Raw genomic sequence first — 27197 nt, 5'->3', positions numbered from 1 at the left:
GTAGTAACTACTTGATTAAGTCAACCTGAGCTTGGACATACCTCCAAATCATAATGAAGGCAGTTTGTTGGTGAAACCGATGAACAACTCAACTTGACATTATTGTAAATCAATTTCTTTGAATTCTAACAACTCAATACAGTTGTAACCTCTTTATATAAATGTATCTGGTATCAATGACAACAACTAGTGTAGTTTAAGTTTTGTTCTTCATTGTTCACACCCAAGATGGAAACTATAGATTAATGACGTCTTTAAATAGAGCACTTTAGATAATTAGTCTTTTTCCCTCCTTTTAACCGTGCGGCACCTATTGGAAGTTGGTTTCCGTTATCTCAAATTCCTTTGCTAGTTTTCTCCCCCCATTCCATTTCAAAATTGTGGAAACTATCCTATACCTTTTCTTTCTTCCTGGTTATTTTTTTTTTTTTTGTTTTATTGAAAACAATAGCATACTACACTTTCAAGAAATATAGGGAGTAGAGTAAAATGCAATTATCTACATTAGTCAATTGGTTGGCTGCTTTAACTGTCGGGGCACAGGCAGTGTCATTTGGTAACAATTTAAAAGATCAGATTATATTGGATTCTGAAGAAAGTTCACCAGATTTGTATTTGGAGTCGATGTTTAAAGATTTAGGTTCATTGCCAATTGATTTGATTACTGCTTGGGCAGAAATGCAATCGGAATTGTCACCTGAACAAATCGCCAAATTAATCAATCAATATGATTCTAAGAATGAAAAACCAAAAAAGAACAAGTTTAATCCAATGACATCATCCTCTTCACCAACTGCCAAATTTGAAAAACTTTCTAATGAGAAATTTACTGGTTATTCAATGCGTGTAAAAGAAAGTTTCCCGGAAATTTTGGGTCTCGATACAGTGAAACAGTATACTGGGTATTTAGATATTGACTCATTAGATAAACATCTTTTCTATTGGTTTTTCGAAAGTAGAAATGATCCAAAGAATGATCCTATTATTTTATGGCTCAATGGTGGTCCTGGTTGCAGCTCCTCGACAGGTTTATTTTTCGAATTGGGCCCATCTTCAATCAACAAGACTTTACATCCGGTTTATAATCCTTATTCTTGGAATTCTAATGCCTCAGTCATTTTCTTAGATCAACCTGTTGGTGTTGGATATTCATACACAGGTGGTGATGAAGTTAAGAACACTCTTACAGCTGCTAAAGATGTTTATGTGTTTTTGGAATTGTTCTTTCAAAAATTCCCACAGTTTTTGAACAACAAGTTTCACATTGCTGGTGAATCTTATGCTGGTCATTACATCCCAGCATTTGCTTCAGAAATTATTAACAACGCCGATAGATCGTTTGAGTTGGCTTCTGTGTTGATTGGTAACGGTATCACTGATCCATTGATTCAAGATGGTTCCTATAAACCAATGGGTTGTGGTGAAGGTGGTTACAAGCCTGTTTTAACTACTGAGCAATGTGATCAAATGGAAAGGGATTATCCTAAATGTGCCAAGTTGACTAAATTATGTTACAGTTTCCAAACGGCCTTGACTTGTATTCCAGCCCAATTTTACTGTGATACCCGCTTATTTAAGCCTTATGAAGAAACAGGATTAAATCCATATGATATCAGGAAGCATTGTGCCGATCAAGGTGGTAATTGTTACGTGGAATTGGATTATTTGGATGAATACTTGAATCTTGATTATGTAAAAGAGGCTGTTGGTGCTTCTAATATCGATATTTTTACTTCATGCGATGATACTGTGTTTAGAAACTTTATTTTAGACGGTGACGAAATGAAACCTTTCCAACAATATGTTGCTGAATTATTAGATAATAACGTACCGGTATTGATTTATGCTGGTGATAAGGATTTTATTTGTAATTGGGTGGGTAATTTGGCATGGGTAAACGAATTGGAATATTCAGATAGTGAACAGTTTGCACCAAAACCATTGCAATTATGGAAACCAAATGGTAAGAATCCTGCTGGAGAAGTCAAAAATCACAAGCATTTCACATTCTTGAGAATTTATGACGCTGGTCACATGGTTCCGTTTGATCAACCAGAAAATGCCCTTGCTATGGTTAATACTTGGATACAAGGAGATTATGCTTTTGGTTTAGAGAGTAATTAAAGTATATGAAGTTGAAAAAAGAAAAAAAAAAAAAAAAAAAATTTGAAGCAAGATTGAGATTTTACAAAATATAATCCAGTATTTAGACTATTACCGAGAAAATATAAACAAACAATTGGTTTTTTAGCGTGCCGCTTTGTTTCTATTTGTCTTTCATTGTTCTGTCTTATCCCTTTAGTGTCAACTGTCTATGCAATTCTTGACATCTCTTAAAAAAACATTCTCCAAGCAATTACATAGGCTATTTGATTTTTGCATTAATAAGTTTACAGTTAAGTACAATATTTGTATACTTGATTCTGATGCTTGCAAAAATTGTATATGAAGGAAGTTCCACAGAAATATACTTAATATGCATCTAAAAGGCCCCTGAACGACAACTTCAGTTATTGAGCTACTATTTTTGGGAGACAAGCTAATGGTACCTGCAAGTTAAGACGAATATTATAGTTTCCCCGGCCTTATTCAAAAGTTGAAGCTGAAAATAAAGGATCTTGGTAGTATTGTCAACAAATATTGCTTTTGCCCCACTTACAATTTGGAATAATCGAAAGAAACACACAAATAAAAACAAACTGCACCCAGATATGGTCAAGAAATGGGAAATTTTTGTGTTTGCTTATGTGCATCTATGCTTGACTTTTGTTAGGTACTAATACCAAACCTTTTTCTTGTGTGTGACGATTTGACTTAACTCCCTCTCGTCTTCCATTGTGCCTAACCAACAAGACTACAAGTAAGGTTTTTCTGACATAATAGTTCACTCTTCATTGAATTTGATGAAAGAATAACTCATTTATGGTTTCAATATCTCATCAAATAGCCGTTTTTTGCCTTTCTTTTTTTCTTTTTGTTTGTGTTTATTAAGACACTGTTGGGTTACGAAAGATCTCAAATTAACTCATACCTAATTGTTTATGTTCCTCATACAAGACCAATTTTCTTATATTGACAAGGATTCCAAGAACTATTCTAAAGAATATTATTATTCCAGCCTGCTTGAAATGGTAGAGTTTTATAAAATATTTTTTTATAGGCATGTATTGTTATGTTATGTTGGAAGATTGTTCTTTTTGTAATCGTATGAGAAATAAATGGAATGGCAAAATTACGCCACCAATAATAATAATAATAAAGATCTATGCAAATTACACAAAACCCAATTGCGTCGTATTTCTTTCTTTTGTCTTGTGGTGGTGGTGGTTAGTGGTTATTGGTGGTTGGTCTTTCTGTTTCTTCTTAATAATCTTAACATGGCCTAATTAGGTGCATTGTTTTCCATTTTAAGCATTGATGCTTTTCAAGTTGACAACAACATCTTTCGTTTTTTTCTTGATAAATATAATCAACTCACATATACCCACATTAAACTACACTCAATAAAGATTATTTTCTAATCGTTTGTGTTGTCTTATGAACTATTGTCATTTGAATTCTTTACTTTCAACTCCTAGGTTCTTGTTGTAGATTTTGCAATTATATAAAGATGATACAAGTTGCTCCTTTTATTTTTGCATTTGTATTGTTTTTGTTCTTCTTCTTTATTTACTATAGATTATCCTTGCATTTTGCTTTTCATAGTTCAAAGTAAGCTTTATTTCACTCGTTAACTATCTAATACCCAATCTTACTTTAGAATAATAAAAAAAAAACATGCAGTTTTCAAAAATCATTGCTCGTTCTGTTTTGACATCTGTTGCCTTAGCTGAATTCCATAATGGTACTGTTACTACTGAAGTAACTGCCACTGGTTACACTACTTATTGTCCTTATCCTACCACTATTACTTTGACTATTTGTGAAGAAGATAACATTTGCACAAAGAGACCAATTGTTGTAAGTGAACCAACAACAATTACCGTAACTGAACCATGTATTATTTCTACCTCCTACGAGACTACCGAACTCGTTGCCACTACTACTTTACCAAACAGTGTTGCCCCATCTAGTGTTGCTCCAGCCAATGTCACATCATTTGAAGGTGCTGGTTCCAAAAACGTTGCTGGTGCTTTGGTTGGTGTTGTTGCTATTGCTGCTGCCTTGATGTAAGGTGAAAACATCCTTTAAATCCTTTTTTTTTTTTTGCAATTTTTTGCTTCTTTCCAATCTGTTATATTGCTTTCTTCCTTCTTTGGGTTTCGATCTTTCGTATCAACTATTAGTTGATGTTTCGGTGTCATACAAGAATGGTGTCAAGAGACGTCATTTCATGACTTTAATTTGTTTTTTTCACTTTACATATTGCTATTTTCATTTTCGGGCATGTGTACAAAAGGTTTTTAGAGTCACTTTAAGAAAGACTTGACGGATGCTATTTGATATTCGTTTAGTTGAGTAAAAAAAGTTTAGTTTACTATATAGGTTTAGAAATATGTCCAGAATCATTTTAATTTATTGATTAAATACTTTTTTGTTTTGTTATTGTTTCAATAAACAATAATGAAGGATTGCCAATTAGACAGGTTAAGGGAATGATACTCAACGATGTTGGCCGCTTTGTATAATAATTATAAAGCAAGACAGATCTACGTATAACTAGACACTATGCTAACTTTCTGATAATCCTACATTAAGTGCTTAAGTAGTGAAGGAAAACTTCTAACACTTTGTTCTCCCTACTGGATGTACATAGTATGCATTTTCGTAGATATATCTCAAGACCCACCAAATATGGAATATACACTTGAAAAAAAAAAAAAAAACTCGAAGCACACTAAGAGTTGAAATTCTGAACAACCCATTCTCTTCATTCATTGTTTTTTTTTTTTGTTTTAACAAATATTCACATCGTATACTTTTAAGCAAGTATATATATAATCTCTTGCAAACCCATGGATCATGTCCCATCGCTCTGATGACCATAGTCATAGTTTCAGCAATGAACAAACAGAAACCACTCACAACCCCAAGGCCAAGTTTCCCAAAACCTCAAGGTTCTTCAGTAACTCGTCATTGCCTGATTTGAAAACATTTGAAGTTATTAGGCAAAACAAAAAGATCTTATTCAATGGTCAACTGACAAATTTCAACTATTCACCCTTCAATTTACCCCAACAAAAACTCAAAGCTAGCATACCTTTAGATTATAGAAATTTACCTAGCAAGATTTTGACCCTGCCTGTTAGCAACTCTGCTTTTTCGAAGAATGAAATCCCATGTTTTTCTCTAACCCAGGAGCAAACAAAAGATCCTATAGCATTTATTGAGAGTATAATGGAGGTTGGCAAAGAATATGGTGCTGTAAAAGTGAAACTACCTCAAAATGATGTTGAGTTGTTTCAAAGTACTAATCAAATAAATTCCGATTTGTTTTGGTTTCAAACCAATAAATTGCTAAATAATCCACCTGAAGATGAAGTATACATGCGATTGAAATTTCATCATGATTTACTTGAATTTCATCAAAGTGAGGAACTGGTAAAGTATGAAGATCAAGAAAGCAAAAGGAGTGGTAATACTTCTGCTTCATCTGGTTCTCAACAGGCCAATAAAATGCCCATGATTGATAAACGCCCTTTAGATTTGTATAAATTATTTCAATCAGTGATTATCCGTGGTGGGTTTATTGAGGTGATAAATAAAAAACTTTGGGCTCAAATTGGTAGAGAACTAGGCTATAAAGGAAAGATTATGACAAGTTTGAGTAGTTCCTTGAAATCTTCGTATCAGAAAATTCTTTATCCGTATGAATTGTATCTTCGAGAGAAACAGTCGATTTTGGAAGTGAAACAGGAAGAATTAAAACATATACAAGTCAAAAAAGAGAATAAAATCGATTTTTTGGTTAATCGTGATGAATCTAATGAAGATTTACAAAGGAATTTCAATGGGAAAAGGGAGTTAAATGAAGATTTTTCATCCAACAAAAGGATTAAAACTGAAGGGTATACTGCACCATTGATTATAGGTTCAGCTAAGGATTTTAGAAGATCAGTTAAATCAAAATTAAGAAAAGGATATCTTTTAAACTCCCCATTGTCAATTGATATTAAACAGCCCAATGTCTTTACTATAAAGCAGGATGAGAAAAAACGAAGAAGACAAAATGAAAAAGTGGATATTACTATACTGCCTCAAACTCAGTTAGATTCTGCAATTCGCTACATAGCAAATAGTCAAGATGACTCAAGAGTTAAAGCAGCACCCAAAATTGCTTCTATTTATACATTGCGACAATTCATGGAAAAGGACATAAAATTCCAAGAGTTTTTGGTTCAGAATAATCTGATCCAGTTTAGCAATGTCAATGTCACTGATCGAAACTTGATACCTCTTCAATGTCTAGAGAAATTATACTGGGAGTATATAAGTAGTAGCAAGGGTTCAAATCTATTGAATTTTGGTTTGGAATTGGAAATGGGGAAGGACATTCCGAATTATATTAACGGATCTGGGTTTGTGAAAATGGGCGATGACTTGATCAATTACAAGAATCACTTAAATAGTGAACATTTGAATTTGTCTCATACCAAACTGGGTCCTCATAACTCGTCAAATTCAACCAAATCTAATAATTCTACAGTAAACCAGCCTATCCAATTTGATCTGCAAAGATTTAACGATGACGATTTCATTAACAAATTGCTTCAGTCGGCATTACATCCATGGAATTTGCATAATTTACCAACTTTGCCAAACGCCTTATTAGGTGCTTTAGATAAAACTGATGTGAACGATTATGATTTGAATGAATCTAGAATTAATATTGGCATGACTTTTTCCACGGATAATTGGACTTGTGAAGATCATTTTACCAATTTAGTCAATTTCCAATTTTTCGGAGCAGTGAAAAAATGGTATTTCATTCCCGAACTGGAGTTTACCAAATTTGAAAGTTTGATTGAAAACATACAGATGAGAGACCAACTGAGATCAAATATAAATAATAAAAAACCAGTAGATATTGATAGAATAATGAAACTTTTGAAAAAACTGGAGGATGATGTTGATTATGAAGTTGTTTTAAAAACACTAGATAATCTAATTAATGTTGATAAAGATGTACGATTAAATATTGGAAATGAGAAATTTGCAAACCTTATTGGTAAAGGAGCAAAATTCAATTATAACCAAGAATTTATGATTACACCAGAATTACTTGATAGTTTTGGTATCAGATATACAACAGCAGTACAAGAGCCGGGTGAATTTATTATAAAGTTCCCCAAAACGTATTCGTCAACAATTTCATTTGGATTTAATTTAAGTGAAGAGGTGAATCTAGCAACTAAAAGCTGGCTTGATTATGCATTAGAAAGTGAAAAATGGTTAGCGAAACAGAATATTATTCCTGGATTTCTGACATTTAAGTTACTTGTAAACCTTGCATTGATGTATGAAGGAGGCACCAACTTACTATTTGATTCAGATATATTCTATAAAGCGGCAACAATGTATGATCAATTATATCAGGAGGAGATTAATTCTAGAAACGAGGTGAGAAAGTTTAGAATTAAAGAAATGGTAGTTGATGGCACTGTTGATATGCTATCAGATGATTCCTTTGCCAACCTTTACCCATCCAGAATAGTGGCGACAGATCCCAAGTCCAAAAAGTCAGTAATTATGTCAATGCAAAAGTTCATACAATGTCAACAACAAGAAGAAGAAAATTTTATGAAACAGTTTCAAATAGAACTACAATTGTGTTATTCTGATGAGAAATTAAGGTACTTTTCAAAAATTTTGAATAGTTATTCTGTTGACTTTGAATCTTGGGTTAATAATTATGAACAATTGATGAGAGAAAACTCCGATGTTTTATTGAGAACGTATAAAGCGTTACTTAGTGATGGTGAAAAAATCTATTCATCAATTGTCTCATCTGCTGTTAAACAACAAGATATTGATCAAGAAAAGTTCAAAACGTTCAAGAATCAAGTAGAAAATTTAAGGACTTTTATTGATAACTCCAATGCCTTTGTTGAGAAATGTCAGAATTTATTGTCTATAAAGCATCAACAAAGAATAAGAAACGGCAATGATATTTTCCGTGAAAAATCATATTCTTATGGTGACTTGTTGAAATTAGTTGATAGTATATCGAAATTGAACTTTATGTGTCCTGAAATTGAGCAAATCTTAGAATTTAAAAATGAGATTGAGAATTTTGACAAGGCCAGTAGATTATTATTGTCGAAGAAAAGCAAATCCATTCAAGAATTTGATGATTTGATTAGTTTAGGAGAGAGTTTTGGTCTTGATATTCCATCATTAAATTTCATTATTAGAATCAGAGACCGATTGAAATGGTTACGAACTTATTCTTTGATTGAAAAAGGTGTAGATCCTTATGGAGACAAAAATGAAGTGTTTTCTATTTATGATTTGCGTAAATTCTTGGACCAAGGGATTTCCGTATTATCCAAAGATGATTTGCCGATGATTAAACAAGTGGAAACCATATTGAATGCTAGTAATGCCTTTGATCTTGAAGTATCAAAATTTTTAAAATACAATTATGTTCTTGAATTGGATTTGAATAGATTAAGTGATATTGCCAAAAGATTTAGTACTGAAAAGTTGTTTATTTCCATGAATAATTATCATGAGTTATCCAAATTACATATTAACATTAAATTGATTGAACAATTCAAAGAATTGGAGGCAGCTTCATATCCTGAACTCAAACAATTGCATAATTCAGTTTTAGAAAGTGGTTTAAAATTTGACACGGAAATTTTATCAAAAAAATTGGCAGGTGTTGAATCATGGATTGATTTGAGTTGGAATAAACTCTCTAAAACCAAAGTTATTACCACATTAAATAAAAGTATTGATATCGATCGCTTAAACTCAAAATTGACAATTAATGCCAAACTACTAGAGAAGTTGTTGCAATTGCTTTATAAATCCGAGTTTAGCTTGTCCGAGGACGACAAATATGAAGAATCTTCGTCATATTTGGCAAATAAACTGGATCAACCCGATACTGAGGATGAAGTTACACCCAAATATTATTGTGTATGCAGAGAATATGAATATGGGACTATGGTTGAATGTGATAAATGTAATGAGTGGTATCACGTTCAATGTGTTAAAGATGTTTCAAATCCTGACGCCGATAAGTACATTTGTCCAACGTGTCTTGTGATAAGTACGACAAGCAATTACAATCAATTTTTGCAAAACCAAATTACTCTTGGTGAATTAAAAGAAATCTATTCCAAAGGTGAATTATTAAATGCTCGGTCAATTAACGAAATGACTATTATGAAGGACTTGATTGATGAATTAACCAAACATCATATAAGACTACAAAATCAAATAGAACGAATTGTTTTACAAAGTGATATTGCTGCCAAAATAGACAGTTTAAGGTTGATATTGCGGAAATTGTATGGAAACGGTGTTTTATTGAATGATATTTGGGAACATGTTTTGAATTTGATCAAGGGATACGAAAGGATTCTTGAAGATGATAAAAAGTTAAGCATGGAAATCATACCGATTGAGAGTATTTCTACCACAGAAAATATCGAAAAGGTGATTCAGAAAGATGAACTGTCATTATTGTCACGCAATAATATCAATCAAGAAAAGGGTGATTCAAATACAATTGAAAAAAAAGTTGAGATTGGGGCTGGTAATGCTTCTAACATTCTGCAAGAGTCTGAAATGAAGGTGCCTTTTGATGAAAAGTCTAGTAATTTGGAAAAGACTCAAGTTCTGCCACAACAATCAGTTACCCCACAAGTTACTACTAGTATTAAGGTTGAAGAAATCCTTAATAAAACCGAGGATTATGGTGATATTGTTAAACAGACAGAATTAGAAACTTCTGAAGACCATTCAATTTCTGGAGTTCGGCTGAATCAAACAGAGGTTGTTGAACATGAAATGTAATCCTCTTCCATTCATAGAATTGTACAACTTAAATATACAAAAACGCGCTTTCATTAAATGTACTTTTCTGTTTTCTTTTTTTTTTTCGTTACGAGAAAAGGAAACCTTTCGTTTGTTGTTTTTTTGTTTTCTTTTCAACTTATCTTCTAACAACTCAATCGAAATAGATGTGCAGATCCAAACCCACCTACCATCCATGATAGCCACTCAACAAAGTATTATTGATAAATTGATTGATATATGTTGGAAGCGAGTAAGAGGAACTTCTGACTTTATATTTTTATCTCAGATAAGGCCTATTATCAATGAAATCCAAGATATATTACAGAAAGATTCACTATTTAATGAACGAGAAAATGAAATTATCAAACAGTTTATACAAAGTGATCCCATGAAGAAACTTCAGAAACAGGAGCTCAAAAAGTTTATAGATCGGTCTGTTGAGTTTGGGAATTTTGAGATATTTTTACTCAACAGGCATAGACTAACGTCTCAGGATATTAAACGACGAATTGAACAAAATAGCTTTTTGAATGATTCTATGACAGACACTAAAATACCAAGACTCTTGCCTACTCGTGAGTACAAGTACAAAGTTTGGGATGAGTTGAGACAAAGAGACGACTATATCAAAGAAAAAACACAAGCTTTAGACTCGAAAGACTTGAAGTATTCACAGTTATTGTCACAGATTGATGAACAGCACCTTACAGTAAAGGCCCTCAAGGGTGAAAATCTTACACTCAAGAAGCACATACGAGAGCTCGAATCACAACTATCGAAACAACCACCAGTGAACGCAACAAATGCTGTTTACGGTTTGCAATTAAAAGAACGTGATTTGACTATCAAAAAATTGGACCAAGTTGGCAAGGAGTATAAAAAACGTATAGGTCAGTTGGAACAGCAACAACTCGAAGCAAGTAAGGCTATGAACATACTCAAACAAAGCATACTTGAGCAGGACAAATTAGTGGGAAAACTAAAAGAGAAGTTGATAAATAAAACTAATGATGACAAATCTAATCTAAAAAAGTTCATAACTAGCTTACCTATAATAAAGCAATGGTACATTTTACTTAAATACAAGATGGATAATAGAAACACCAAAATGCTTGCTTTGAATATAATGTTGCTCATTGTAACTGCGTGGTTGTTTGGAATGGTCTTACAGATGACCTATCGCACAGGAATATTGTTGTTTTCTACATCACCCAGTCCAGCAACCTATATTTACGATAATTATGGGAGAAATAGACTAAGCTTTAGACTTGGGTTTGATTTATGGCGAAATATTCCTTGGCTTGAGAAGCTAATCTATCACTATCTCGAGTGGTGAATAAATAGCAAGTCAAATTAATACAGACACATAAAAGAATTAAATACGATTGTAAATCCCATTAACAAACTAAATACATCAAAAAAAACTAGTGCAATACAAATAGAAATGAATAAAATAAAAAGGTTCATAGAAAGATAAATTAAAAATTTATTAATCAATATACACATTGAGAAAATAATATTCTCATGACTTTGAATCTTCTTGGGAAAAAAAGTGTGAGGTGTAGTAGTAGTAGATATGGTAAACCTGAAATGGTGCATTACACTTAGTTCATTTGTTTAACTAAAGCGTTAATGAATTCTTCTCTGTTACCGGTGTCACCACCTTGGATAAAGTGTTGGAATTTTCTGGCTCTGAAACCACCGTTTGGATTGGATAATTTGAATGGCCACAAGAAGTTGTTGACTTGCTTGAAGTTTGGACCAACAGTGTAAATTTCGTGAATCAAATCTTCAATAGACAAGATGTTGAATTTACCCAAGTTAGCTTCAATAATGGCATTGTCAGATAAAGCAATTCTTTGCTTGTTGACCTTACCGAAACCTCTCTTGTAGACCAATTGTCTGATGGTAGACAAAGATGGGTAACCGTAAGCAACGTATGGTTCAGCCAATTTGATCAATTCAGAGGTGGCTTTGGTCAATCTGACGAAAACACCAGCATTAATTTGGGTCAATCTTAATAATTGCAAAACCTTTCTTGGCTTTGGTGGAATCTTGTTAATACCCTTGATTCTGACAACGAAAACCAATTTTGGTTGAGCATCAACGTAGTAAGAGTTAGAAGCTTTAGCATCTCTCTTGGCCTTGATGACAGATCTTTCAGCTTCAGTGTATTCCTTTTGGTAAGCAGCAGCTCTGTCAAAGATAACCTTTCTCTTTTCTTTGTTGGCCTATAATGGATTTAATAGTTAGTAAATTTGTTTGTTTTTTTCAGAAGTAAAAAAAAATCCGACAAAAACTCATATTAAAGCTAGAATATTTTCTCAGTCCCGAAAGATGGTTAACTGAAAGACAACATTGCATAAATGCTAGCCATAGTCAATGGTATGGTTTCATCTTCAAAAATAAAAAGTTATGAGCATTGTGGATGTATGGACAAATGTGAAAAAAAAAGATAAAAATTTACATACAGCTTTTCTGACCTTCTTGGCAGCAGCTCTTTCTTCAGCAGTTTTTTGTTGAGCTTTTTCTTTCTTTTGTAAAGTTTCTGGTTTCAAAGTGCTACAAACAAATGTTAGTAAATTGTTGGCGTATAACAAACAGCCTAGTTTGCAAAACGTAAAGTACGTGTGCTTCTTCTTTAAGAACTATGAATATTATTGAATGTTGTATACATCGGAAAGATTATATACACGAACATAGAACTGAACTGCCAAGTTCATTCTATTTCACATTCAACTGTAGTTATATTCACAAATTACTCAGAAGAAAACAGATATATCAGGCATTGGCTAAAACGAAGATAGTAAAAAAGGCTGCAAGATAATCTGATTTTCCCTTGGTAAAATCAATTTAATCAAAGTCAAAACATTTAATAAAAAAATAACTTGTCCAAGAAGTTTGACAATGACAATACCTCACAGTGGCTGTGAGAGAATACCTTTCACAAGGTATTAGGTGAAAAAAAAAAGACATTACATGATTTCATAAAAACAAAATGCAGGTAACGTTCACCACCCTGGCTAGAATCAGATCTAAACCAAGGATTTAACTAATCTCATATCTTTTGGTTTTCCGTATCAACGTCTCAGCAATCCTATTGAACTTGTGTTCGTTCTGGTTGCTAGACAATATGGAAGCTGATGACATACGTAGCCATTTTTGGAACTTGTTGGTTGATTACTGGATAAAAAAAGAATACAATGTAGTGAAAAATTTTTAATTAGTTTTAGTTTTTATTTGTAGGATTCAACTGTGCGATGGCTCAAAGAAGAAAAAAAAAAGTTGGTCGTGTAAAAATCTCACCTTGAAAAAAAAAGTAACATTAGGGCTATAGCCCTACTTCTCAAGTAATACATGGTAGCACGCAAATAAACAGAAAAAATAACTGAACCCTAATCCAATTTGGCTTATCTGTTACGAACTGTTGCTAAGTCGGTGATCTGAAGGTAGATCTTGTAGAGCAAAAGTCATATTTCCATTTGTCTTGATAAAAGAATTACGATTCCTATCTGGTAATGCTGGTTTCAAACTTTTATATCATTTTGCACGTCTCCATCGGTATTTGGGATCTGAAAATACTTATCTTGGAAATACTGGTAAAAATTGCCGTCCTTGATAATTGTTTTCTTATCTAATGAAGTAATCTGTGGGGTCTAAAAAATTAAAAAAAAATTCATTGATTGACACCACAAGGATGATTGTGATTGGTTGGACATGACAACAATAGATACGCACAACCACCTATCTTTGAATCTATGGATAATTAACAACAGTTATCTGGAACTCGTATCAATATGATAGAGGTACCGAAAGTATCTTAGTGGGGGGAGGGGGGGTTCTTTCCTGATAAGCGTTTGAAAAATTCGCATATGCGTCTTTTACTCCTAATAAACTAGTTTGAACAGTGCTCCTAGAACTTCCTATTTCGTTAATAGAATCTAAATTTGCATTGTTTGTGTAGGCAACGTAATTTTATCAGCCACATCGTTTTGTTTTATTGATAGTTTTTCTTTGAAGCATATCTGGGTTATATAAATTGCAACATAAGGAAGATGTATCGAATTTTTTTTTTTTTTTAGTTTTCCAATCTAATTCTTCTTTACTTAAATATAACTGTACCAATGCTGAAGATTCATACTGTCCTTTCACAGGAGGAGTTAGTCGAGCAAGTGAAATCTCATAAAGAATACTACAACAATACACAAAATGTGGAAGGGAGAAAGATAGACCCTAACCTTGCTTCCAATGACGTGGAAATGTTGGGTCAGTTGGGTTATAAACAAGAGTTGAAACGTCATTTTTCAACGTTTCAATGTTTTGGAGTAGCATTCTCAATTATGGGATTATTGCCAAGTATAGCTTCCATATTCTCTCAAGGTATAGTTGCCGGTCCTGCTGGTTTTCTTTGGGGTTGGGTTATTTCGTCATTATTGATTCTTGCTATTGGTGTGGCCATGGCTATTTCAGGCTCCTCTATTTCCACTAGTGGTGGTTTATATTATTGGACAAACTACTATGCTCCACCAAGAATCAAGACGGTACTTTCGTATCTAATTGGTAACACAAACTCCATTGCTCTTGTTGGAGGCTTCTGCTCTGTTGTATATGGATTTGCAATTCAGGTTTATGCCATTGTTGTTATTGCTCGAGATGGTGATTTTGAAATTACTCAAGCTAAATTATATGGAGTATTTGTGGCCTGTGTCATTGCACAAGTAGCGGTAACATGTTTGTCTAGTAAAAACTGTGCACATCTACAAACTGTTTCTGTTGTTTGCAATGTTTTTATTATCATTGTGTATGTTATTGCCATGCTTGTTGGCTCCAGGGGTAAATTCAAACCTGCCTCGTATGTTTTTGGTGAATTTGAAAACTTATCTGATTGGCCGATTGGTTGGACTCAAATTTCAGCAGCTTGGCTTCCGGCAATTTGGACAATCGGTGCCTTTGATAGTGTTATTCATCAATCAGAGGAAGTCCATAATGCTGGTAAGGTCATTCCAATTGGTATATTAGGATCAATTAGTGCCTGTGGTGTATTGGGAACAATTATAATTATTGTCACCTTGTTTTGCATACAAACAGATGATATTGAAGGACATATTCTTGGTTCAAAGTTTGGACAACCAATTGCACAGATCATTTACGACGTTTTGGGTAAAAAGTGGGCATTGTTTTTTATGATTTTTATGCTGATCTGTCAGTTCCTTATGGGTTCATCTATCCTCACGGCAATTTCCCGTCAAATTTGGGCTTTTAGTCGTGACAATGGGTTGCCTTTCAGTTTCTGGATCAAGCGTGTTAACAAAAATTTGTCTACTCCCATCAATGCTGTTATTTTTGGTGGTATATGCTCGGTCATCATGGGTTTGCTTGTTTTGATCGGTACTGTTGCTGCAAACGCATTATTTTCTCTTTACATTGCTGGTAACTATTTGGCATGGTCTACACCAACTTTGCTCAGGTTGACAAGCGGACGCAAACTCTTTGTTCCAGGTAAGTTCTATTTGGGCAAGGTGTTTTCACCTTTGATTGAATGGGTCTCCGTAATCTTTGGCTTTTATACTATTGCCATGGTTATGTTCCCTGCATCCACCCACGTCGATAAAGACACTATGAACTACACATGTGTCATTACGCCTGCTGTTGTAATACTTTCTTACATTTACTATATGCTATATCTGAGAAAACACTATCACGGTCCATGTAAAACTATTGATGTTGAAGATGAATGTGAAATCCTTGATGGAATTGAACATCAACATATTGATGCAGAGTTGAATGAAAAGTCTTGAATTGTTTTTTTAAACGAGTACGCTTTGTGAAACCAGAGTACATAGATTATATACTTAAAAGTAAACAAAATAGATGCTATAAATTTGTTAAAATAATTTGAAATTTAACTTTACATTTACCTATTACCAAAATGATTGTAAAAAAGGACGACAAACAAAATAAAAAAAAAAAAGAGCCAAGACAGGAAAATAAAATGATAAAAGAAAACACACAGATACAAATCCAGTATACTCCATAAGACTATATATGAGATCCAACCAAACACACCAACGCATTAGTCCAGCACAATTGCGTAAGATTTGTAGATAAAAATAGGTAGGTAACCTTTCTGTATCCTAGCCAACGATTTTTGACATAACACTATAATCCTTAAATGAATAAATCAATATCATCACAGTAGCATGTCAAGAAACTCCCTATTAATTAAGAATCTACTTTAAACATAATCAGGAATATCACTGTAATCTAATGATGAAATGTCAATTGCTATTTTCTCGCCAAAGGTATTTTCTCCAGAGTATAAAACGTATAAGAAACCATCTTCGTCCTTGTGTTCTTCGTAGATGGTACTGATTAATGCAGCAGTTGGGGGTAATATGTCGTTGACAAAAATGAAAATGGCCTTTTCGCTTGGTAACTTGATTCTTTTTCTAATAACATAAACAAATTGACCAACAGTCAAATCCACTGGCACTAAATATTTACGCTTATCGATTTCGGGGATATCGGAATTCTCGACCTTTTCACAAATGACTGGTACTCTATCCTTGAATCTTTGAGCAATTCTGGCAGCCTCGGCTTGTCTCTTCTCTTTAAAAAAATACCCAAAAAACTGTTAGTATATGATAATTGAAAGAAGATCAGAATCATGTAATACATACCGAAAGGATGCTCGTCTTTAAATTGTGATCTCATTATAGATGATGCTTCTAAGTTCAGTTAGTAATCTGTCTATACTGATTTTGTGGATGATGTTCAATTAAAGATTGAGTGGCAATTATATACAAACACGGGGTAAAAGTAACAGATACGTAGCCACACTAATCATTAAGACCTTGACATTACTAAGATGTGTGATATTCACTTTGCATAATGATACATACTATTATATTAAATGAATCAATAGGATTGTATATATATATAAATGATAATAATTTGATTAATAGAACAAAATACAAAATAAATAAAAAAAAAAGGTGTAGTAGTTATGGTGAGTTTGTTTTTTTTTTGTTGTTTTTTTTTGTTTGTAGATAAGAAAAGGGGGTGGTGTTTTCAAACGTGTGATGTAAGCGGAGAGAGAGAGAGTCATAGTAGCACACTAAGAAGAAGTAGACAGACAAAAAAAGAACATGAGTAATTATAAACCCTCTCTCTGTGAAATACATCTTATCAGTGGTAGTGCATTTTGGATCAAAACCATCTTACTTGATTTAGCATAGTTCGTTTTTAAAATACCATAGTTCCAACAAATGGTTACCGCCTCAGAGTTGAATCAGTTGAATGTATGGAACGACAAGAATGAAGGGGAAACTCGTAGTCCTCAGAGTTATATTCCAGACTCCATCAATTGGATGATTGGTCTGTCAAAAATTTGCAACACAAACAATCTGTCGCCAACCACAAACCTTAGAAATAAACGACTACATTATTTGTTCAAAAATCACCAAAGCGCCTCCAGAGATCAAGCATCCAATGGGAAAAAGAATTCCAACAGTAGTGGGCTGGTCAAGGAAGATGCAGAGTCGTCAATCGACTACCCGACAACACAATTAAACACACATGAATTGACCAGTAAGTTGGAATTGGAGCTAGTAGAATCGTCCTTCTTGGAATATGGAAGAAAAACCATGGTGCCAAATGAATTTTCTCATCGAAGCAAGGAGCGTGAATGCCTGTTTGATAGTAAAACTTGTGACATAAATTGTTTGAATTCGATATCAGTAGGGAATAGTTTGCCTAGTGAAGCAGAGGGAAGTCTGTTTTTACAGTCCACTAGAGATATCGAGCTGGGAAATTGCAAAGCAGATCCACATCAAGAGTTTGATATACAAATGGGACACTCTCATGAGAATATACTGATTCACAGTAATCCACGGAAACACGTACGTGATAACAACACGATGGCCAATTGCCCTAAACCTGTTAAAAGATTTAAATCCAAATCACAATGTGATTTAGTTTTTCCAAACTTAAATTTTAGAAACTCTGGTTAAGAAGTGTAATATTTCGCCCATCAAGATTGCATTTACTAGCTCTCGCGGCTTTTGCTACTAAAAAAGAAAAGGTTGTTAGTGCATGACTGAAGCGATTAATAACTTGCATACGCGTTTAATAATACTAGAAGGAGCGTTTGTGCAAGCCCACACGCACGCATTTTAAAATTGTCTGACACAGAGGACAGAAAAAAAAAAAACACAACAAAATAACAATCCACAGATAGTAAAGTATAGATTTCATTCTTTTAGGATAATCAATTAAAAATAAGAATAATGTTAAGATCATTTACTCGTTCATTCACTTCTACAGTTGTTAAACGTGATTTTGCCAGAGCTCAATTGTTTGGTAGAGTTGGGAATGTTGACTTTAGAGAATCTGAAAGTGGCACCAAATATGTTACTTATAGTGTTGCTGTGAACCGTTACGACAGAGAATCGAATGATAATGTTCCTACCTGGTACAGAGTTGTCGCATTTGATCCAATTCAAATTGACCGTTTAGAAAAGATCTTGAAAGTTGGTAGACTTGTTCATGTTGATGCAGCTTTGCGTGTGAGACGTCATGAAGATCCAGAAACTCACAAATTTACAAGTGAAATTTCATTGGTTCAAACAGGTTTTGATATTGCTAGTTATAAAAAGAGAACAGAGGGTGAAGGCGAAGGCGAAGGTGAGAACAGCTCTCACGCAGAAGAGTAGGTGACTTTATTCTGTGCCCTAGGAGATTTCAAGAAGAATAACATGTAGTAAACACAAATGCGCTGTATATCTAGACTATGCTTTTTTTTTTTTTTTAATAAAGATTTATAGCTAAACTTAATTCGTATGCATAAGCAATAGTTAACTTGACATGCTCTTTAATGTGAGCCCAGTCCAATCTGTCAATTGTATCCATCGTAGAATGGATGTACTTGTTAGTATATTTCATTTCACTTTCTATTAAGAATGAAGATGGATACCCATTCTCCAATGCACTTGCATGGTCAGAACAAGCGTATCCACATTGAGACTCATGATAAGGAATGAAGTTGTAGCTTGTGATTATTTGTTTCAAGAAATTGTTCAACTCAACACTAGTGTAATCTGCAATCAATCCGAAATGAGGCTCAATGCCTTGATCAATCGATCCTTGAGTGTAGCCAGTCATATCTTGTTGCAACATCCCTACTACAACTTGATTGCTTTCTGAGTATCTAGTGAAAACATCAATCGAACCCAATAACCCACCTTCTTCAGCAGAATACCAATGGAACTCTAAAGTATTGTATGGCTTGAAAGTGCCATCTTTATACGAAGTAATCAAAAGACGTAATGACTCCAAAATTGCAACCGTCCCTGATCCATCGTCATCTGCACCTGGTGCTTTCATTAAATTTGGCAAAATCAAGTTGGCAGAATCTTGATGGGCACCAACAATAACTTTATCACTCACTTGTCCTGGAATAGAAACAACAATAGAAAACTGTTTCCATCCTTTGTGTTCAATCTTAGATATGACTACCGTGTCTTTAACTGGAGCAATAATATCTGAGATTTGTTGATACAACCATTCGGCACTTTCAATACCATAATCTGATTTATAATATCTAGTGTAAAAAGAAGTAAACTTGCTTAATTTTTCTTGCATAAACTCAACATCTATCGATTGGAAAATATTAAATATTTCTTTTGCAAATTTAGGATGTTTAGGGTAGTTATATACTGGGATTTTTTTCTTTAAAGTTGTAATTTGTTTGGAACCCATTAATTGAAATTTCCGCCAAAGCGAAGGAGGATTTGGCTTTAAAGTTAAACCCTGTTCAATTGCACTCTCAATGGGAATTTGATTAGTGACGTCGATGAAATTGATATTATTTCTTTTCAAGTTTAGTTTCTCGTTCTCCGAAACAATTCTATAGTTTTCTGGGCCTAATTTGATTAATCTGTCACTGTTCAGATAACCGTCATTGGCAAAAAATGAAATTGCGTTTGTTGTCCATTCGGGGAAAATCAAAGGAAATGCATTAACCAAGCACACTATAAAACCTAATATAATTGCAATCTTCATGTCCGATGTGTACCTTCGTTGCCTGAATATTCTAAATGTTGCTGGAAAAGGTGTGGTAAATGAAAGTTGCTATTATAGTCAAGCTTTTTTTCGAAAGAAAACAAGTGTGAGTGTGTGTGAAACTAAAAGATGGTCATAAAGTTGTCGCTCACACAATAATACAGCAAAACAAAATGGCAACTATTGATGCAAATTGAAAAAATCTCATTGATTCTCTAGTTCGGCTAAATTGTACTTGATGTAAATAGAAACCATTTACTTTCATCTTTGATATAACTTCGTAAGAATAGTTCCACTACTAGTCTGACATCGATGATGCTTATATTAATACCAAAAATAAGTCGTGTACAGTATGAGAATCTTTTCTGGATCTCATTCAAAAATTCATCGAATATTTTTTTTATGTTTTTTTTTTTTTTCTTCACTCTCTTACTCTCTCAATTCACTCTCATCCATTCTTTTTTTGTTGTTGTTATATCTGTGTAAAGCCATTACAAGTCTACAACTTTTCAACATTAGGTATCGACCGACCAATCAATCAATCTATTTATTAAATGGTCGTACAAGTTCCACAGGTTGTATCCTCAGGCACTTCTGCAAGTTCGTCTAGTTCAAAGTACATTTCGCCAACTTTGAAGCTACAAGATGACGTTGTTGCTGATTCACTACAATTTCATCAAGATAAGTCAACTGGCTCTTCTAGAGGACAGTTGTCTAGAAGATTTGTTCAACCAGCAGGTTTAGAGAGCAAAGAATCCAACTATAAAATCAACGTTCCAGACTTTGCAAATCTACCACCTTTGCAATTGGGTTCCAAATTCATTTCTGATTTGAATAAAATTGATTCTAGTATCCCACATGATATATTTTATTCTGAAACAGTTAGCAAAAGCGAATCAGGTTTAGATAATTATTATTTCGATTATGAAAATGGTTTAAAAGATTTTTCACGTTTTGAAAAAGTTCAGCAATTGGATTTGCCCGATAGATTTTTTGAAGAGTACAATTCCACTGAATGCATTACCAAAATAGGGTTGTTCCCTGAAATAGAACGAACGTGGATAGCAATAGATAATAAATTGGTGTTGTGGAATTACAAACTTCCTCGTTCGTCGTTCAACCAAGCATCTCAATTTTTAACAATTGATCAAATCAGGCATACAATTTTGACTGTGAAATTGGTTAGACCAAAGAAAGGTGTTTTCACAAAGGAAGTGAATTATTTACTTTTGGTTTCTACTACAGTGGATATCCATATCTATATTGTGAAATATGATGAATCAATGAACAATTTAGAAATTTTCAACCCTGATTTATCTGTTTCCACTCAGGGTTTAGCAGTTGATAATTTCACAGTGAATTCAAAAACTAACGATATTTATTTCAGTGGTGAAAGTGACGGAATTAATATTTGGAGATTGGACTATTCCAACAAGTCTAGTTTCATTAAGAACAAGTGCGACAAAGTTTGTTTAACAAAAGGTGGATTCTCGAGTGTTATTCCAAATAAATTGCCTGGGTTTGGGTTTTCTTCTGGACCTTCATCTACAAATGAAAATTCTTCTTCCAATATTCCAGAGTCTATAGTTCAATTGGAAGTCGATTCTGACAGGGATATTTTATACTCCCTTTCGAACAAGTCTGTAATTCGAGTTTATAAACTTCATCCAAAGCAAGAACATTTAACAGAAGGAAGTACATTGACACCAAGTGTGATTTTCAAGTCAGCCTTGACTGTATTTGTGGACGCAAGCAATTTTAAGGTATTTGAAAGATTTAAAATCATCAGCATTCACAAAATATCTCCCGAAGAATCAAGCTCAATTCAATTGATTGCTGTTACCAGCAATGGGTGTAGAATTTTACTCAAGTTGGGTTCTACTTCCACTTTTTCGTCGTTGCTCACTTCATCATTCAGTGCTGCAAATGCATTGAAGTTAAACCTTGTGAACATAAAGTTTCCTCCTACTAGAGAAGTTCCTAAGATCAACACCGAGCTCGACACGTTTTCAAGAGACCGACAATACATGTCTCAACTAATTGCTAATCAACAAAAATCGCAGTTGCTTAAAAACACCAAGCTTTCGAAAATTATTAGTCCAGGTGTATTCCTCTGTGTTAAGAAAACAAAGAGGTCTGACAAATTATTTGTTGCCACTGCAAATTACGGTTATTTAAAGAAAAATAACAAATTAGTTGAAGATGCAGAATTTATGAACTATGTCGGCAATGAAGATTCTCCTTACACCTATATTCAAGATATTGTACAGCTTACGCCATCAATGAATGCAACAAACACACCAAATGGCTATGCCAATATTGCTGCTAGTCAATATACAAAATTGCCTTTAAAGTTTGCTGTGTTGACTAATTTTGGTATTGTGATATACCAATTCAGAACAGCGGACCAAATATTGAAATCATTAAAAGATGAAGTAATTGAAAACTTTTTAGAAGAAAATGGCTATGAGGAAACTTGCTCGTCATTGTTATATTTAGCATGTTCCTATGGACAATACAGCACTAGCGACATTTACAAACGGAAAGCGCAAATTTTGTTTTCCACTTGCGGTAATGGTGCAAGGTTTAATGACTCCTCACAACTGTCTCTGCTGTCTTTGATTCCTCACCACCAGACAAATATCAGCTCATACGCTCATCCAACTGTGGACCAAGTTGTACTAAGCGACAGATTCTATGGTACTTGTTTGTTGGTTTCTAGACTATTCCGTGATTTCTGGAATAAAAAAGTGTTTAGTCCGTTAAGCAGTATAAAAATAACACCGTCTGGGGATGTTGAGGTGGCAAGTATTAAGGAGGGGAAATTACTTATTCAGGGGTTAAATATAGATAAGAAGAAGGTTGAGTTTTTTATTGGATCTGTGATTGTGTTGATTGATTTTTTTTCCGAGAATGGAACTAATATCCCTGGGTTGAGTGCTCCAAGTTATAGTTCTGATCCAAATCAATTTGAAAGTGAAATTTGCTTACGTGCTGAACATATTGCCTTTACTTCAATTATCAAATCATTGAATTCAATGAAAGAAGCTCTTTCCTTTTTGATGGTTTTGATTGAAGAAATTCAAATCAATCAATCGAACTTTAAGGAAATTTTTGAGTTTTTGTCTTTATCAAACCAAGTAAATCTTTTGACAGTTAGGTTTAAGGATTTATTACTTCCAAATCGGGATGTTAAAAATTTGGTTAAAGATTTATTATCTTCAATTATCAACAAAAATATTTTGAAAGGTGGTTCTATCGATTTGATTGCATCCTCATTGCAGACTAGATGTGGGTCATTTTGCTCTACTAATGACGTTTTCATCTTCAAGGCAATTGAGAATTTGACGAAAGCTAAGAATATTGGATTCAGAGATACCGATTTGAAAAACAAGTGTTTAAAGAATGCTGTATTGTTGTTTGAAGAAGCGTATGAGTCTTTGACATTAGAGAACATTGAAAATTCAATAAACATTATGCTAGATCTTGAATTTTATGCTGGTGCAGTTGGTATGTTATTGAATATTGCTCAAAAAGTAGGCAATAATATAAAAGTTCCAAGCCTCACTTTTAATCAAGACGACGAAAGTGCTACATTAAAGAGAGATATTGTTGAGATTGAAAAAAAGAAGAAAAGTTTGTATGGTTTAATTTTTAACATTCTTATTAAAATGGACATGAAAGCTTTGAAGATTAGTGATACCAATAACCAACTTTTGATTAATGAGTTTTTGGAGATAAGGGATGCTACTTATGACACTTGTTTTGCATCAAATGATAAAAATTTCCAATACACTTTCTATGATTGGTTCATCCAACAAGGAGTAAGTGAGCGGTTATTAGATGTTAACACTCCTTTCATATTACCATATTTAGAAGAAAAATCGGAAAACAACTTAGCATTAAGTGACTTACTTTGGTTATATCATGCCAAGAGGGAAAACTATTTTGATGCGGCTAAAATTTTATATGCTTTGTCTATTTCCCAATTTAATCTTGAGTTAAATCAACGTATTGAGTATCTTTCCAGAGCCAATGGATTTTGCAACTGTGTTTGTCCTCCTAACTTGAGACAAAGAATGATCCAGCTTTCATCTGTTATTCAAGAGTTGTTTGAAGTAGCTAATGTTCAGTTGGATATATTATCCAGAATCAAAGGAGATTCCAGAATATCTGACGAGAATAAACATATTGCGACTGAGGCTTTGAACTACAAGATTTTGTCAATAAGTGACTTATTCAACAATTATACAGACACCCTTGGTTATTACGATCTTTCTTTACTTATTTTCAAAGTTTCTGATTACAAAAACACTGATGATATATTGAAAAGATGGGAATTATTCTTTGAAAAGATATTTCACGAGTTTAATCTGGAGAGTAAGAGTAAAAACGAGCCATTTTATGTGTTGTTAAATGAGCAATTCATTTCATGTGGGTCTAAATTATCTTCCAATGATTTGGTGTTCCCGATTGATGAATTAATAAAGATTGCAAGCAAGTATCTACAAGAAGCGTCTGACGAAAATTCTGCTTCTCAGAAACCACCTAAAGGTTTTCTTGTGGAAATGTTTGTCAAGACTGGTGTTAGTTATGAGAGGCTTTACTATGTTTTAAAATCATTAATTGAGCATAATACTTTTGAAGTTTATCCTGGTTTTACCAATGACTTGAAAACTAATGAAATAGTCTACTTGATTAAGAATTGGTATGCACAAGATAGAAAGTTGAGAGAATTGGTTTCTGCAGAACAGATTGCTAACTTGGTTGATAACTACAGTGTTGAAAATGATCCAATTAATGAAATTATACGTAATGGTGATTTTGTATTGTAATATAAATATATATATATATATATACTGCTGTTTTCTGGATTTTCGGTTTCAGTTTAATTCGTAGAATTTGTTCTTTTGAACATCAAACCGTTCCTTTTGGAAGTTCCCAATTTCATTTGGACGTAAAAGATTCTCTGGGAATTGTGTGGTGTCATTTGTCAAATGCTTGTCGTTGAGATATAACATAATACCATCTATGATTAATCTAATTGCATTGGGTTCAGCACCACGAGGTAATATTACGTCTGCAAACTCTTTGGTCGGAAAAATGAAATCACTCATTTCCAATCTGGCTCCTAATAGATAAGCATTGATAACACCTTCCAATGAGTCTGTTTGGTTTTGCAAAACATCTCTTCTAATCCATCGGATTAATCTGGTATCTGAATCACTATCAATAAATGCTTTTATATGTGATATGTTTCTAATCTCCTTATCATACAAAGCATACAAACCATGCACGAGCAATATTTTTTGAGGTTGATTACTTGGTGTGTCCAAATTATTTAAAAGGAAGGTTTTCAATTTATCAAATTCAAATCTTGAAGGTTTGAGACGTGGCAATTTATCATTGATTTTATTAATTGATATTGCGGCAGACTTGTTGCTAACATATTGGCTAGAATCAATCGATGACTTGCCATCAGTGGTATAATCATTCATATCGATAATGCGTACATCAAAATGACTCTTAGGAACTGTAGCTAGAAGCTCTTCTTTCAAAGACAATGCGGTAGTCTTCTTGCCAGAAGCGTGGCCTCCGCCTAATAAAACTATGATTGATCTATTCACAGTAGTTGACGTCATTCGATGGTAATGATTGAGGTGATGTGATGTGATGCTCATCTGGATCAGGAGTTGAGAGAAAAAAAAATACCCTTCAAAAAAAATTAAAACTCTGAATAAATAAAACAGTGAAAGACCTAGTATTGGAGTATCATCAATAGTTGAGCATTACAAAAGCAAACGACCCACTAAAGAATAATGGACGATTTTGATAGAGATTTAGATAATGAGTTGGAATTTAGTCATAAATCAACGAAAGGAATAAAGGTCCATCGTACATTTGAAAGTATGAATTTAAAGCCCGATCTTTTAAAAGGGATATATGCCTATGGATTTGAAGCCCCATCTGCCATTCAATCTAGGGCTATTATGCAAATCATTAGTGGTAGAGATACCATTGCACAAGCCCAATCTGGAACTGGGAAAACTGCCACGTTTTCTATCGGTATGCTTGAAGTCATAGATACCAAATCAAAGGAATGCCAGGCACTTATCTTGTCTCCTACTAGAGAGTTGGCAATACAAATCCAAAATGTGGTAAAGCATTTGGGCGATTATATGAATATTCACACTCATGCCTGTATTGGTGGGAAAAATGTGGGTGATGATGTGAAGAAATTGCAACAAGGCCAACAGATAGTTAGTGGGACACCGGGTAGAGTCATTGATGTGATAAAAAGAAGAAATCTTCAAACTAGAAATATAAAGGTTCTTATTTTAGATGAGGCCGATGAACTTTTTACAAAAGGGTTTAAGGAACAGATCTACGAGATTTACAAGCACTTGCCGCCTTCGGTTCAAGTAGTAGTTGTTAGTGCCACGTTACCGCGTGAAGTGTTGGAGATGACCAGTAAGTTTACTACTGATCCAGTGAAAATCTTGGTGAAGAGGGATGAGATTTCACTTCTGGGAATCAAACAATTTTATGTCCAATGTGAACGTGAAGATTGGAAATTTGATACGCTTTGTGACTTGTATGATAATCTTACCATAACTCAGGCGGTGATATTTTGTAATACCAAGTTGAAGGTCAATTGGCTTGCTGACCAGATGAAAAAGCAAAATTTTACTGTTGTGGCAATGCATGGTGATATGAAACAAGATGAACGAGATTCAATTATGAACGAGTTTAGAAGGGGGAATTCAAGGGTATTAATATCTACAGATGTTTGGGCAAGGGGAATTGATGTTCAACAAGTCTCATTGGTGATAAATTATGATTTACCAACTGATAAGGAAAATTATATTCACAGAATTGGACGATCTGGTAGATTTGGTAGAAAAGGAACAGCAATAAACTTGATAACTAAAGATGATGTGGCCACTCTTAAAGATTTGGAGAAATATTATTCAACGAAAATTAAGGAAATGCCAATGAATATTAATGATATAATGTAAAGTAGAAAGAGTTTGTGTATCCTTTTAATATAGTAGTAGTTGTGGTAGTAAAGACAGGGTGGGTTTATTTATTAGACGAGAATGATCCTCTTTTTTTTTGTATGGCAAATTGAAAAATTCGTCTAACAAAATCAATTAGAGGAA

General features: G+C 33.7%; 13 protein-coding genes across 13 annotated transcripts; 9 read left to right on the top strand and 4 right to left on the bottom strand. All coding sequences in view use genetic code 12, as the record gives it.

Annotated features, from left to right (window-relative positions):
* Nucleotides 1–489: 489 nt before the first annotated feature.
* Nucleotides 490–2124, top strand: CPY2 (carboxypeptidase Y precursor, putative; the record flags this gene model as incomplete). The annotated part of the gene is made up of 1 exon (XM_002417165.1): nucleotides 490–2124. The coding sequence occupies one exon, from the start codon at nucleotides 490–492 to the stop codon at nucleotides 2122–2124; it is 1635 nt and encodes a 544-aa protein (XP_002417210.1).
* Nucleotides 2125–3777: 1653 nt separating this feature from the next.
* CD36_05430 (conserved hypothetical protein) lies at nucleotides 3778–4173 on the top strand (the record flags this gene model as incomplete). Its single annotated transcript, XM_002417164.1, has 1 exon — nucleotides 3778–4173. One exon carries the CDS (start codon nucleotides 3778–3780, stop codon nucleotides 4171–4173), a length of 396 nt encoding a protein of 131 aa, XP_002417209.1.
* A 789-nt stretch (nucleotides 4174–4962) lies between these two features.
* CD36_05420 (conserved hypothetical protein) lies at nucleotides 4963–9969 on the top strand (the record flags this gene model as incomplete). The annotated part of the gene is made up of 1 exon (XM_002417163.1): nucleotides 4963–9969. The coding sequence occupies one exon, from the start codon at nucleotides 4963–4965 to the stop codon at nucleotides 9967–9969; it is 5007 nt and encodes a 1668-aa protein (XP_002417208.1).
* Nucleotides 9970–10165: 196 nt separating this feature from the next.
* On the top strand, nucleotides 10166–11308 carry CD36_05410 (conserved hypothetical protein; the record flags this gene model as incomplete). The annotated part of the gene is made up of 1 exon (XM_002417162.1): nucleotides 10166–11308. One exon carries the CDS (start codon nucleotides 10166–10168, stop codon nucleotides 11306–11308), a length of 1143 nt encoding a protein of 380 aa, XP_002417207.1.
* Nucleotides 11309–11576: 268 nt separating this feature from the next.
* Nucleotides 11577–13132, bottom strand: CD36_05400 (60S ribosomal protein L7; the record flags this gene model as incomplete). The annotated part of the gene is made up of 3 exons (XM_002417161.1): nucleotides 11577–12203; nucleotides 12444–12534; nucleotides 13125–13132. 3 exons carry the CDS (start codon nucleotides 13130–13132, stop codon nucleotides 11577–11579), a joined length of 726 nt encoding a protein of 241 aa, XP_002417206.1.
* Nucleotides 13133–14096: 964 nt separating this feature from the next.
* On the top strand, nucleotides 14097–15770 carry CD36_05390 (GABA-specific permease UGA, putative; the record flags this gene model as incomplete). The annotated part of the gene is made up of 1 exon (XM_002417160.1): nucleotides 14097–15770. The coding sequence occupies one exon, from the start codon at nucleotides 14097–14099 to the stop codon at nucleotides 15768–15770; it is 1674 nt and encodes a 557-aa protein (XP_002417205.1).
* Nucleotides 15771–16207: 437 nt separating this feature from the next.
* CD36_05380 (autophagy-related protein 8 precursor ATG8, putative) lies at nucleotides 16208–16686 on the bottom strand (the record flags this gene model as incomplete). The annotated part of the gene is made up of 2 exons (XM_002417159.1): nucleotides 16208–16581; nucleotides 16653–16686. 2 exons carry the CDS (start codon nucleotides 16684–16686, stop codon nucleotides 16208–16210), a joined length of 408 nt encoding a protein of 135 aa, XP_002417204.1.
* A 554-nt stretch (nucleotides 16687–17240) lies between these two features.
* CD36_05370 (conserved hypothetical protein) lies at nucleotides 17241–17984 on the top strand (the record flags this gene model as incomplete). Its single annotated transcript, XM_002417158.1, has 1 exon — nucleotides 17241–17984. One exon carries the CDS (start codon nucleotides 17241–17243, stop codon nucleotides 17982–17984), a length of 744 nt encoding a protein of 247 aa, XP_002417203.1.
* Nucleotides 17985–18260: 276 nt separating this feature from the next.
* On the top strand, nucleotides 18261–18686 carry CD36_05360 (telomere-binding protein, putative; the record flags this gene model as incomplete). The annotated part of the gene is made up of 1 exon (XM_002417157.1): nucleotides 18261–18686. One exon carries the CDS (start codon nucleotides 18261–18263, stop codon nucleotides 18684–18686), a length of 426 nt encoding a protein of 141 aa, XP_002417202.1.
* Nucleotides 18687–18780: 94 nt separating this feature from the next.
* On the bottom strand, nucleotides 18781–20034 carry CD36_05350 (leucine aminopeptidase, putative; the record flags this gene model as incomplete). Its single annotated transcript, XM_002417156.1, has 1 exon — nucleotides 18781–20034. One exon carries the CDS (start codon nucleotides 20032–20034, stop codon nucleotides 18781–18783), a length of 1254 nt encoding a protein of 417 aa, XP_002417201.1.
* Nucleotides 20035–20588: 554 nt separating this feature from the next.
* CD36_05340 (nuclear pore protein NUP170, putative) lies at nucleotides 20589–24869 on the top strand (the record flags this gene model as incomplete). The annotated part of the gene is made up of 1 exon (XM_002417155.1): nucleotides 20589–24869. One exon carries the CDS (start codon nucleotides 20589–20591, stop codon nucleotides 24867–24869), a length of 4281 nt encoding a protein of 1426 aa, XP_002417200.1.
* A 48-nt stretch (nucleotides 24870–24917) lies between these two features.
* Nucleotides 24918–25676, bottom strand: CD36_05330 (conserved hypothetical protein; the record flags this gene model as incomplete). The annotated part of the gene is made up of 1 exon (XM_002417154.1): nucleotides 24918–25676. The coding sequence occupies one exon, from the start codon at nucleotides 25674–25676 to the stop codon at nucleotides 24918–24920; it is 759 nt and encodes a 252-aa protein (XP_002417199.1).
* Nucleotides 25677–25853: 177 nt separating this feature from the next.
* Nucleotides 25854–27053, top strand: CD36_05320 (ATP-dependent RNA helicase, putative; the record flags this gene model as incomplete). The annotated part of the gene is made up of 1 exon (XM_002417153.1): nucleotides 25854–27053. The coding sequence occupies one exon, from the start codon at nucleotides 25854–25856 to the stop codon at nucleotides 27051–27053; it is 1200 nt and encodes a 399-aa protein (XP_002417198.1).
* Nucleotides 27054–27197: the final 144 nt, after the last annotated feature.

This window comes from Candida dubliniensis, chromosome 1, assembly GCF_000026945.1.
Source record: "Candida dubliniensis CD36 chromosome 1, complete sequence".
Classification (NCBI taxonomy): domain Eukaryota; kingdom Fungi; phylum Ascomycota; class Pichiomycetes; order Serinales; family Debaryomycetaceae; genus Candida; species Candida dubliniensis.
This window is presented reverse-complemented; position numbering and strand designations above follow the sequence as displayed.